This window comes from Heterodontus francisci, chromosome 2 (assembly GCF_036365525.1).
Source record: "Heterodontus francisci isolate sHetFra1 chromosome 2, sHetFra1.hap1, whole genome shotgun sequence".
Classification (NCBI taxonomy): Eukaryota; Metazoa; Chordata; class Chondrichthyes; order Heterodontiformes; family Heterodontidae; genus Heterodontus; species Heterodontus francisci.
Window position 1 is genome coordinate 161,254,316 of NC_090372.1, and position 13,689 is coordinate 161,268,004.

The 13,689-nt window shown below is 41.2% G+C and overlaps 1 protein-coding gene across 6 annotated transcripts in view; it reads left to right on the top strand.

Moving 5' to 3' along the window:
• Positions 1-13,689, top strand: part of adam22 (ADAM metallopeptidase domain 22) — a 430,588-nt gene that overhangs the window by 335,275 nt on the left and 81,624 nt on the right. For all 6 annotated transcript variants that reach the window (XM_068013002.1, XM_068012995.1, XM_068013011.1 and 3 more), the window contains exons 22-23: positions 5,416-5,535; positions 11,411-11,579. In XM_068013002.1, the coding sequence (XP_067869103.1) occupies positions 5,416-5,535; positions 11,411-11,579 (289 nt within the window). The remainder of the gene's footprint in view (positions 1-5,415; positions 5,536-11,410; positions 11,580-13,689) is intronic.

The window sequence follows — 13,689 nt, forward strand, 5'->3', positions numbered from 1 at the left end:
TGTAGTAAACCCCCAACATCGTGACTGCACCCTTCCTATTCCTGAGCTCTACCCATATTGCCTCGCTGCATGACCCCTCTGAGGTGTCCTCCCGCAGTACAGATGTGATATTCTCCTTAACCAGTAATGCAACTCCCCCACCCCTTTTACATCCCCCTCTATCCCGCCTGAAGCTTCTAAAGCCTGGAACATTTAGCTGCCAAACCTGCCCTTCCCTCAACCAAGTCTCTGTAATAGCAACAACATCATATTGCCAAGTACTAATCCAAGCTCTAAGTTCATCTGCCTCACCTGTTATACTTCTCGCATTGAAACAAATGCACTTCAGACCACCAGTCCCGCTGTGCTCAGCAACATCTCCCTGCCTGCTCTTCCTCTTAGTCCTACTGGCCTTATTTACTATGTCCTCCTCATTTATTTCACTAGCTGTCCTACTGCTCTGATTCCCACCCCCCTGCCACACTAGTTTAAACCCTCACGAGTGACGCTAGCAAATCTTGCAGCCAGGATATTAGTGCCCCTCCAGTTTAGATGCAACCCGTCCTTCTTGTACAAGTCCCATCTGTCCCTGAAGAGAGCCCAATGGTCCAGATATCTGAAACCCTCCCTTCTACGCCAGCTGCTCAGCCACGTGTTTAGCTGTTTCTAGCCTCACTGGCACGTGGCACAGGGAGTAATCCAGAGATTACAACCTTTGAGGTCCTGTTTTTTAACTTATTACCTAACTCCCTAAACTCCCCCTGCAGGACCTCATCACTCTTCCTGCCAATGTCATTGGTACCGATGTGTACCACAACCTCTGGCTGTGCACCCTCCCCCTTCAGAATGCCCCCTGTCCGTTCAGAGACATCCTTGACCCTGGCACCAGGGAGGCAACATACCATCCTGGAGTCTCTTTCACGTCCACAGAAACGCCTATCTGTGCCCCTGACTATCGAGTCCCCCTATAACTATTGCTCTTCTGCGCTTTGTCCCTCCCTGCTGAACAACAGTTCCAGCCATGGTGCCACTGCTCTGGCTGCTGCTGTTTTCCCCTGATAGGCCATCCCCCCCAACAGTATCCAAAACGGTATACTTGTTAGACAGGGGGATAGCCACAGGGGATTCCTGCACTGACTGCCTGCCCCTTCTAGCGGTCACCCATCGATCTGCCTGCACCTTGGGTGTAACCACTTCTCTAAAACTCCTGTCTATGACGCTTTCCGCCACCTGCATGCTCCTAAGTGCATCCAGTTGCCGCTCCAACCAATCCATGCGGTCTGTGAGGAGCTGCAACTGGGTACACTTCCTGCAGATGTAATCGCCCGGAACGCTGGAAGCGTCACGGACTTCCCACATCTCACAGGTGAAGCACTTCACCTCTCTAATTGTCATTTCTAGCACTAATTAGTTAATTAATATAATATAAATAAAAGAACAAAGAACAAAAAAAATTACAGCACAGGAACAGGCCCTTCGGCCCTCCAAGCCTGCGCCGATCCAGATCCTCTATCTAAACATGTCGCCTATTTTCTAAGGGTCTGTATCTCTTTACTTCCTGCCCATTCATGTATCTGTCTAGATACATCTTAAAAGACGCTATCGTGCCCGCATCTACCACCTCCGCTAGCAACGCGTTCCAGGCACCCACCACCCTCTGCGTAAAGAACTTTCCACGCATATCCCCCCTAAACTTTTCCCCTTTCACTTTGAACTCGTGTCCCATAGTAATTGAATCCCCCACTCTGGGAAAAAGCTTCTTGCTATCCACCCTATCTATACCTCTCATGATTTTGTACACCTCAATCAGGTCCCCCCTCAACCTCCGTCTTTCTAATGAAAGTAATCCTAATCTACTCAACCTCTCTTCATAGCTAGCGCCCTCCATACCAGGCAACATCCTGGTGAACCTCCTCTGCACCCTCTCCAAAGCATCCACATCCTTTTGGTAATGTGGCGACCAGAACTGCACGCAGTATTCCAAATGTGGCCGAACCAAAGTCCTATACAACTGTAACATGACCTGCCAACTCTTGTACTCAATACCCCGTCCGATGAAGGAAAGCATGCCGTATGCCTTCTTGACCACTCTATTGACCTGCGTTGCCACCTTCGGGGAACAATGGACCTGAACACCCAAATCTCTCTGTACATCAATTTTCCCCAGGACTTTTCCATTTACTGTATAGTTCATTCTTGAATTGGATCTTCCAAAATGCATCACCTCGCATTTGCCCTGATTGAACTCCATCTGCCATTTCTCTGCCCAACTCTCCAATCTATCTATATTCTGCTGTATTCTCTGACAGTCCCCTTCACTATCTGCTACTCCACCAATCTTAGTGTCGTCTGCAAACTTGCTAATCAGACCACCTATACTTTCCTCCAAATCATTTATGTATATCACAAACAACAGTGGTCCCAGCACAGATCCCTGTGGAACATGTCTCCATTTTGAGAAACCCCCTTCCACTGCTACTCTCTGTCTCCTGTTGCCCAGCCAGTTCTTTATCCATCTAGCTAGTACACCTTGGACCCCATGCGCCTTCACTTTCTCCATCAGCCTACCATGGGGAACCTTATCAAACGCCTTACTGAAGTCCATGTATATGACATCTACAGCCCTTCCCTCATCAATCAACTTTGTCACTTCCTCAAAGAATTCTATTAAGTTGGTAAGACATGACCTTCCCTGCACAAAACCATGTTGCCTATCACTGATAAGCCCATCTTCTTCCAAATGGGAATAGATCCTATCCCTCAGTATCTTCTCCAGCAGCTTTCCTACCACTGACGTCAGGCTCACCGGTCTATAATTACCTGGATTATCCCTGCTACCCTTCTTAAACAAGGGGACAACATTAGCAATTCTCCAGTCCTCCGGGACCTCACCCGTGTTTAAGGATGCTGCAAAGATATCTGTTACGGCCCCAGCTATTTCCTCTCTCGCTTCCCTCAGTAACCTGGGATAGATCCCATCCGGACCTGGGGACTTGTCCACCTTAATGCCTTTTAGAATACCCAACACTTCCTCCCTCCTTATGCCGACTTGACCTAGAGTAATCAAACATCTGTCCCTAACGTCAACATCCGTCATGTCCCTCTCCTCGGTGAATACCGATGCAAAGTACTCGTTTAGAATCTCACCCATTTTCTCTGACTCCACGCATAACTTTCCTCCTTTGTCCTTGAGTGGGCCAATCCTTTCTCTAGTTACCCTCTTGCTCCTTATATATGAATAGAAGGCTTTGGGATTTTCCTTAACCCTGTTTGCTAAAGATATTTCATGACCCCTTTTAGCCCTCTTAATTCCTCGTTTCAGATTGGTCCTACATTCCCGATATTCTTTCAAAGCTTCGTCTTTCTTCAGCCGCCTAGACCTTATGTATGCTTCCTTTTTCCTCTTAGCTAGTCTCACAATTTCACCTGTCATCCATGGTTCCCTAATCTTGCCATTTCTATCCCTCATTTTCACAGGAACAATTCTCTCCTGCACGCTAATCAACCTCTCTTGAAAAGCCTCCCACATATCACATGTGGATTTACCTTCAAACAGCTGCTCCCAATCTACATTCCCCAGCTCCTGCCGAATTTTGGTATAGTTGGCCTTCCCCCAATTTAGCAGTCTTCCTTTAGGACCACTCTCGTCTTTGTCCATGAGTATTTTAAAGCTTACGGAATTGTGATCACTATTCCCAAAGTAGTCCCATACTGAAACTTCAACCACCTGGCCGGGCTCATTCCCTAACACCAGGTCCAGTATGGCCCCTTCCCGAGTTGGACTATTTACATACTGCTCTCGAAAACCCTCCTGGATGCTCCTTACAAATAAAAATACTTATTAAATCCTTTCTAAATTATGATACACTTAACTGTATGGTCCCTAGTGCTGCAATAAATACTAAATGCTAACTAAATACAGTAATCTCCTCCCTCTGGTTTAGTTACTCTACTTATTAATTAGTTAATTAGTCTTTTAATCAATTTTTATCAGTTTTATTTTCAAATTCGGTACAGATTCCCTACCAGCCAATCAGGTCACAGCTTTCCTGTGACATCACTTTTTCAGTTTTTTTTTCCCACCCGAGATAACTTACCGCTCTGGAACTCCGCCCTCCGAGTCTTGTCCGAGAATCCCCGAGGTAAGTTTTTTATACTTACCGCTCTGGAACTCCGCCCTCCGAGTCTGCTCTGCTCTAACTCTGCTCCTCTCTCCACAGATGCTGCCAGACCTGCTGAGTATTTCCAGCATTTTTTGTTTTTATTTCAGATTTCCAGCATCTGCAGTATTTTGCTTTTATTATATTGTTGTAGGAAACTGTCTCAAGTGCATTCCATGGACTCATCTGCCAAATTACTTCTGATGATTTGATTTGCTGAGTCTATATGAAGATTAAAGCCCCCCACGATTATTACATTAGCTTTCTTAATAGCTCCTCTTATTTCTAGATTAGTATTCTGTCCAACAGCATAGCTAACATAAGGGAGCCTATAAACTATGTTTTTTAAAAATTCATTCATGGGATGTGGGCGTCGCTGGCCAGGCCAGCATTTATTGCCCATCCCTAATTTCCCTTGAGAAGGTGGTGATGAGCTGCCTTCTTGAACCACTGCAGTCCATTTGGGGTAGGTATACCCACAATGCTGTTAGGAAGGGAGTTCCAGGATTTTGACCCAGAGACAGTGAAGGAACAGCGATATAGTTCCAAGTCAGGATGGTGTGTGACTTGGAGGGGAACTTGCAGGTGGTGGTGTTCCCATGCATTTGCTGCCCTTGTCCTTCATGTTACCCATGTTTTCTGACGTTATTTCTTTTCTCCACCCATATGGATTTTACTTCCTGTCCAAGATCCTTCCTCACTACTGCCCTTATGTTATCCTTTCTCATCAATGCTACCTCTCTCTCTCTTTCTATTTTGTCTGTTTCTTTGAAATATTGTGTATCCTGGAAATATAGTACCAAACCTATGGTCATCATGCAACCATGTCTCTATAAAAGCTATTAGATCAAACCTATTTACTCTCTATTTGTGCCATTAGTTTGTCTGTCTTGTTACAAATGCTTTGTGCATTATAACAACAATTTCTCAATGACGTCACCTACATGCGATGTTATATTTCAACGCAATTTACATTACAGTATTGCACTTTGTAAAAAAAAATGTGAAGTTGGCCAAACGTATTTACAGAAGTAAATAAATACTAGCTTAACAAATTTGGATTTTAATGCTGTTTGTTAACTTGAAATTCTGACGACATTGCACACAAGTAATATTCACTGTTACTTGATTCATAAAATAAGAATTTGAACTCAGAGCAAATTATTTAAATTGAAGTTGAGAAATGTAATGATCAGATTGAATGTGTGAGCACTTGAATATTCATAATTAATCTTGCATTTAGCATGAGACTGACTGTGCCTCTGATTTAATCCAGAGACGTACTTTGTGGCTATCTGCTATGTGATGATACCTCTGCTGTGCCAAGAATAGGAGAACTCTGGGGTGATGTGACTATCTCTACATTCTTGCAGAAACACAAGCATATCAACTGCAGGTAATTATATTTCTGATGCATGAGCCACAAAATAACCAGGTGGAGACGTTTTCTTCCTGCAGTTGTGTGTTACCTAGTAATAATGAAGTGGGCTTACAGGAATAAGTGTATAAGAATAAGTTTATGACAATGGTGAAAATTAACAACCAAGAGAAGAAATTGTCAAATAACTTCACAGTATTATTTTCCTCATAACTATCTCACGAATGCAATAAGGTAAATTTTCCAGCCCAGGGCCTCACATCCAGGTGTAAGTTGGCAAACAGGGCGCCCAATTTTCCAATGAGCAATTTGAGCTAAATTCATAAAACTGTACTACTGCTGTGTGTAACCTTTTTAAACTTCCCTATTTCTGATATACACTCAATTTTATGTCTTTAGGCAATGCTTCATCACAGTGCAAGCCTTACCTTTAAAATTAGAAGAATTGGATATCCCAGGAGTCCTTAAAAAGAGAATTGTTGCTTTCTGGAGTTTTGGGGGAAATTTTCATGTGCCTTTGCTTCATTTTACTCTGTACATTAATTGTGTCACTGTTCAGTTTTGCATTTCTGTTTTATTTTTCACCTTGCGATTACTTTTCTTCATTATTACTGACTTTTGACGTTGCACCTTATGAAGATGTGGAAATGGGGGTTTTGAATATACTTCATATTGAGATGAAGAAGATCAGTCCTTGAGGGTTTTGCAGGGTTCTGCTGTTCAAGAAAGGAAGGAGAGTGAAAATAGTGAACTATAGGCCAGTTGGCCTGTCGAAGTAGGGAAAATGCTAGAATTTATTACTAAGGACAGGGCATTTGAAAAATCACAATATGATTAGGCAGAGTCAGCAAAGTTTTATGACAGGGAAATCATGTTTGACAAATCTATTAGAGTTTTTTGAGGGTATAACTAGTATGGTGGATAAGGGGGAACCAGTGGATATAGTATATTTGGATTTTCGGAAGTAATTCAGTAATGTCACACAACAGGTTAGTGCACAAGATTAGGACTCATGGGATTTGGATGATATATTAACATGGATTGAGGATTGGTTGAGGGACAGAAAACAGAAAGTAGGAATAAATAGGTCATTTTCAGAATGGCATGGTGTAACTACTAGAATATCACAAGGATCAGTGCTTGGGTTTCAATCTGTATGAATGGCTTAGATGAAGGGACTGAGTGTAATGTATCCAAGTTTGCTGATGTTACCAAGCTTGGAGGGAAAATAAGCTGTGACAAGGACATAAGGAGGCTGCAAAGGGATAGTGACTGGTTAGGTGATTGGGCAAGACAGTGGCAGATGAAGTATAATGTGAGGATGTGCAAAATCATCCACTTTGGTAGGAAGAATGAAAAAGCAGAATGTTTTTTAGAAGGTGAGAGACTAGTAAATGTTGGGATTCAGAGGGATTTGGATGCCTTTGAACATGAATTACAGAAAGTTAACATACAGGTACAGCGTGCAATTCGGAAGCCAAATGGCAGGTTATCCTTTATTGCAAAGGGATTGGAGTATAAGACTATGGAAATCTTGCTGCAATTTGGTGAGGGCTTTGGTGCGACCGCACCTGGAATACTGTGTACAGTTTTGGTGTCCATCTTAAGGAAGGATATAGTTGCCTCAGAAGGGGTGCCACAAAGGTTCACTAGATTGATTCCTGGGATGAGCGGCTTATATGAGGAGAAATTGAGTAGAACGGGCCTATATTCTCTGGAGTTTAGAAGAATGAGAGGTTATCTTATTGAAACATATAAAACTCTTAGAGGACTTGACAGGGTAGACGCTGAGAGACTGTTTCCCCGAGCTGGAGAGTCTTCAACTATGGGTCATATTCTCAGGTTAAAGGGTCAGCCATTTAGGACTGACATGGGGAGAAATTCTTTCATTCAGAGGGTTGTGAATCTTTAAAATCCTCTATCTCAGAGGATTGTGGATGTTTAGCCAAGACTGCAATCGATAAATATTTGGACTATGATGGAATAAAAGGATATGGGGATCGGGTGAGAAAGTGGAGTTGATGTTGAAATTCATCCATGGTCTTATTGAATGTGGAGCCGGCTCAAGGGGCTGAATGGCCTACTCCTGCTCCCATTTCTTATGTTCTTAAAAATCAGATTCAACAACACCTTTAATTCACTTGCTGCAGGAGGACCTCCAGTTCTATAACATCAAAGGAATCTGTGTTATCCACAGCTCTCCTCTGTGCCATTGTTAATAGCTAGTTCACTTTTCTGTCACCAGCATAACTTCCCCTTTAATGATAAGCCGTAGCCCTTTAAGACCTGTTCCCACACTGGATTTTACGTTCCCCAGCCAAGCATGCTGCAGGCCAAACTCTTCTGCACTTGCAACATAAATTTTTGGGCATTGTGATGAAAAATTGGCACAGATTGTCCCCACAATGCAGGCTACAGGTGCATCTGCAGCACAGCTGCACACTGAACTGATTTTTCTAATAGTAAATCTCCCATCCCCTTTTACAAAAGAGACAGGGGGTAATTTTTACTTTTGGCTGGGGCAGTATTTTGGTGATAATGGATCAGCCTCCCTGTTATATTCCCACCCTGACCTCAAAGGGAAAGAAAATTGAGCAGGGGTGCATAATCATGACTGCTGGTGTTCTGACCCTGAGGAAGATGAAAGCCTTTTTTCAACTGCCTCCAGCCATCAGTGATAACAGTTAATATTGACTGCCAGTAGTTTCACAATGAAATCAAATCATTTCCATGATTTACTCATTTAGTCATTTTAATTGAATTCATTGTCATCCTTGATTAGGCATATATTGCACTCTATAGTGTTTGCAGTTAAATACAATTGAGTTGTTTATTTAATCAAATTTTCACAAACACTTACTTTACATTTCAGTTCAGTTGTTATGTTTTGCATAGTGACATCATTAAATTTAATTTTATGTTTTGAATAAACTATTTGTCATTCAAACTTAACTTCCCACATTTTTCAAAATGGAAAGCACAAATAGTACACTTTTGCAATAAAACATCAAATGTATTCGAAAGTATTTAAACATATAAGAATTTGTAGGAACAGGAAAAAGCAATTAGGCTCAACAGCTGTTTTTTTACATTATCACCATATTGCTTAATTTAATTTCTTCTCCAAAAAAGACATATTATAATATCTTGAGCACACATAATCTGCCCACTTCAATGGCTTTTCCTGGTAACTCAATGCACAATTCTGTTACTCTTTGGGTGATAATATTCATAATCATTAACTTGTTACCTGATATTTGAAACCTTGACAATAAAGGAACAATTCTGACCAATTTGGCCAGTGCCAGATCAGTGGGAGGCATTCAAGGAAGAGATAATGAGGGTTCAGAGCAAGTATGTTTCTTTAAAGAAAAAGGGTGGGACTAACAAATCCAGAGCTCCCTGAATTTCAAGGGGCTTAAAGTAGAGGATAACAAAAAAAAAGGGAAGCTATGACAGACACCGAGGGCTCAATACTGCAGAAAACCTAGAGGAGTATAAAAAGTGTAAGGGTGAAATTAAAAAGGAAATTAGGAAAGCAAAGAGAGGGCGTGAAAAAATGTTGGCAAGTAAAATCAAGGAAAACCCAAAGATTTTTTATAAATGCACAAGGAGCAACAGGATAACTAAAGAAAGAGTAGGGCCTATTAGGGACCATAAGGGTAGCCTGTGTGTCGAGGCAGAGAATGTAGGTATGGTTCTTAATGAATCCTTTGCATCTGTTTTCACAAAGAGAGGGATGATACACACATTGCAATCAGGGAGGAGTGTGAAATATTAGATGAAGTTAACGTAATGAGAAAGGAATTTTTAAGGGGTTTAACATCTTTGAAAGTGGATAAATCCCAGGCCTGGATGAAATGTATCCTAGGCTGTTAAGAAAAGCAAGAGAAGAAATCGCAGATGCTCTGGCCATCATTTTCCAATCCTCTCTGGCTACAGGTGTGGTGCCAAAGAACTGGAAGACAGCTAACATTGTGCCATTTTTTAAAAAGGAAGAAAGGGATGGAACGAGTAGTTACAGACCAGTCAGCCTAAACTTGATGGTAGCAAAAGTCTTGGAAAAGTTCTGAGCGACAGGATAAATCTTCATTTAGAAAGACACAGATTAATCAAAAACAGTCAGCAAGGATTGAGGCGGTAACAAGGAGGGTCGATAAGGTCGATTTGATGTAGTCTGTATGGGTTTTAGCAAAGCTTTTGATAAGATCCCACATGGCAGACTGGTCATGAAAGTAACAGCCCATGAGATCCAAGGCAAAGTGGCAAGTTGGATTCAAAATTGGCTCAGAGACAAAGGGTAATGGTCGATGGGTGTTTTTGTTAAAGGAAGGCTATTTCCAGTGGGGTTCCTCAGTACTAGGTCCCTTGCCTTTTGTGGTATATATCAATGATTTGGACTTGAATGTATGGAGTATGATTAAGAAGTTTGCAGACAATACAAACATTGGCCATGTGGTTGATATGAAGAAGAAAGCTATAGATTGCAGGAAGATATCAATAGACTAGTCATATGGACAGAACAGTGGCAAATGGAGTTCAATCCAGAGAAATGTGAGGTAATGTATTTGGGGAAGTCTAACAAGACAAAGGAATACACAATAAATGGTAGAATGCTGAGAAGTGTAGAGGAGCAGAGGGACCTTGGAGTGCATGTCCACAGATCACTGAAGGTAGCTGGACAGGTAGATAAGGTGGTCAAGAAGGCATCCAGGATCTGTGCCTTTATTAGCCAAGGCATAGAATGTAAAAGTTGGGAGGTTATGCTGGAACTGTATAAACACTAGTTAGGCCACAGCTGAAGTACTGCATGCAGTTCTGGTCACTGTACTATAGGAAAGATGTGATTGCACTAGAGAGGGAACAGAGGAGATTTACAAGGATGTTGCCTGGACTGGAGAATTTTAGTTTTGAGGAAAGATTGGATAGGCTAGGATCTTGGAACAAAGGAGGATGAGTGGAGATCTAATTGAAGTGTATAAAAGTATGAGGGGTCTAAATAAAGTGGATAGGAAAGCCGTATAGCCCTTGGTTGAGAGGTCAATAACCAGAGGGCATAGATTTAAGGTAAGAGGTAGGAGGTTTAGAGGGGATTTGAGAGAAATTTTTTCACTCAGTGTGTGGTGGTGATCTGGAACTCACTGCCTGAAAAGGTGGTAGAGAAACTGCCATAATATTTAAAAAATTCTTGGATATGCTCTTGAAATGCCGTAACCTACAAGGCTGTGGACCAAAAGCTGGAAATTTGGATTAGGCCGAACGATTACTTGTCGGCTGGCACAGACATGATAGGTTGAATGGCCTCCTTCATGCTGTCGATTTCTATATTTCTATGAAAGCAAAAATTCACCCTGACATCCATTTTTGAATCCATTATAATTGTCTTTCAGTAAGTTATTCTCTTCAAGTCATCAGTACATTTTTTAGATTCAAGAAGCTGGTTGGCTCCTTATCCAGTCCTAAATCTCTGCAGTTTTATATATACTCTATTACACAGAACAGTATCATGCTTTGAAATGATAACTGAAGTTATCTCATTATATCAGTGCTTTGAGAATGGAGCAAGTAACAAAAATTTGACTGTGGAAAGCAGAGATGCAGGATTTGAAATTTTTCAACATTGGTTTTAATAAAGGATCTATTATTTAGCAGAGATTATCTTCAGATTTTGCCATTATGACTTTAGGTTGGGAGCTTATTTTAAATAGATCATTTGTTTTCCTCCTCAGAGTTGAAATTCCTTGATATTTTTAGTCTGAAATAAATGAATTAAAAACTGTTAGAATCGTACACAGTTTGACACAAAATTCTTAAAGCATCAAAAATAGCCTCAAGAAATGCCAAAGCTTTATTATTTCCTATTTTGTAATATTGTTCTGTTTGTGTTTTATAGTGGTGGCCATGTCATATTAGATGAGGTCACAGATCTGGGATATGTGCAAGATGGAACCCCGTGTGGACAGGACAGAATGTGCATCAATCATAAGTGTCTTCCCCTGAAAGCATTTAATTTCAGTACCTGCCTTGGAACTAGTGATGCAAGAAGATGTTCAGGACATGGGGTAGGTTAATTTAAAAAAAGTTCCATTATTCGACAATTGGTGGCTATGCTGGAAACTGAGTAATTACCTTCACCAATTGGCATTGGTGCCAGAACTGGCTGAGCCCTTAGTCAAGCTGTTCCAGCACAGCTACAACACAGGCATCTACTGGACAATGTGAAAACTTACCCAGCTTTGTCCTGTCCACAAAAAGCAGGACAAATCCAATATGGCCAATTACCGCCCCATCAGTCTGCTCTTAATCATCACCAAAGTGATGGAAGGTGTCGTCGACAGTGCTAGCAACCTAATCATCTCCTCTTTGCATTCAATGGCATTACCATCACTGAATCCTCACCATCAACATCATGCTGGTTAGCATTCACCAGAAACTTAACTGGACCAGGCATATAAATACTATGGCTACAAGAGCAGATCAGAGTCTGGGAATTCTGCGATAACTCACCTCCTGACTCCCCAAAGCCTGTCCACCATCTACAAGGCACAAGTCAGGAGTGTGATGGAATACTCTCCATTTGCCTGGATGAGTGCAACTCCAACAACACTCGAGATGCTCGACAGCTTCCAAGACAAAGCAGCCTGCTTGATCGACACCCCATCCGCCACCTTAAACATTCACTCCCGCCATCACTGGCGGACAGTGGCAGCAGTGTGTAACATCTACAAGATGTACTGCAGCAACTCGCCAAGGCTTCTTCGACAGCACCTTCCAAACCCGTGACCATGGGCAGCCATCGCATGGGAACACCACCACCTGCAAGTTCCCTCCAAGTAACACACCATCCTGACTTGGAACTATATCACCGTTCCTTCACAGTCACTGAGTCAAAATCCTGGAACTCCCTCCCTAATAGCACTGTGGGTGTACTCACACCACATGAACCGCAGTGGTTCAAGAAAGCAGCTCACCACCACCTTCTCAATGGCAACTAGGGATGGGCAATAAATGCTGGCTTTGCCTGCAATGCTCACATCCAAGAATGAATTTTTAAAAAATCTTATTAGTTCTGTTAACATGACCTAGCAAGAGTCAATAACTGATTGGTTGTGGAATAATGTAGCTACTACCTCAAATCATATATGGGAAAAGGTAGTCTATTCACTAGTAAGCATTGGTGAATGGTTTCAATTTTACATATTTTGAACTTAAACACTCCTAACAAAGCAGGTAAATTAGCTGGACAATATCACTTGAAAAACACTGAAACTCATGAAATTCTAATAATTAAAAATGTAAAAATTAACTGTTAACGCATTTCAGAAAAGTTTCAAACGATAAAATTAAATTTGGTCTAGAATTCATGGAGTATTGGGAAGTCACTTTATTTAATTACCTTTATTTATAAAACTGTCAATTAATATTCATAAATATATACATCTGCAGTTTGAATCTGTGAAAAATGTACATGGATTATGGATTCATCCAGTGTAAAGGTATAAAAAGGTACACTTTTGGTGAATTTAAATGTTTAGTAAAATTGATATATGAAGCACAAATTTAAGATTGTTTGGCATTGGTGAGCTTTCTAGCCTGCCTGTCAGTGTGATGTTCCTAAGGATTAATTTATACTTTTGCCTTAGGAGTTTTTCTCTTCATATTGGGAGACTAGTTACCATATGTGTCATTCCGTTTTTCAACATGCAGTGTTGTGGTACTGTAACTGCCTACTTGTTTGAAGGCCTTCAATGAAACATTAAAAATGTCTTTTAAGTTCTCAAGTGGAGTTTTTTGCCTGTATATTTTTGTCACCAAACCCTGGAAGGCTAAGTGAAATATTCCTTGTAATGTCCTTATTGGTCAAACTATGCATCTGTTAAAAATTATGTGTTCAGCTAAAATACAAACTTGATCTGTTTCATGCAAAATGGTCACCGTTTCTTCATTCATCATTTGTTACAGGACGATCACTCAAGGTTCTATTTGGTGATGCTACTTGCTCTCCTGATATGCGGACATTGGTAGTCCAGGATAATAGAACATAAACAGCTTTCTAATTGTAACCTGCAGTGAGAGAGACTCATGTTTAAAACTTTGCCAAAAAAAAGCCCAAATTATTATACTGTCATTTTCATTATTATTTTGGACCGGTCTTGCCTGTATACATATGTA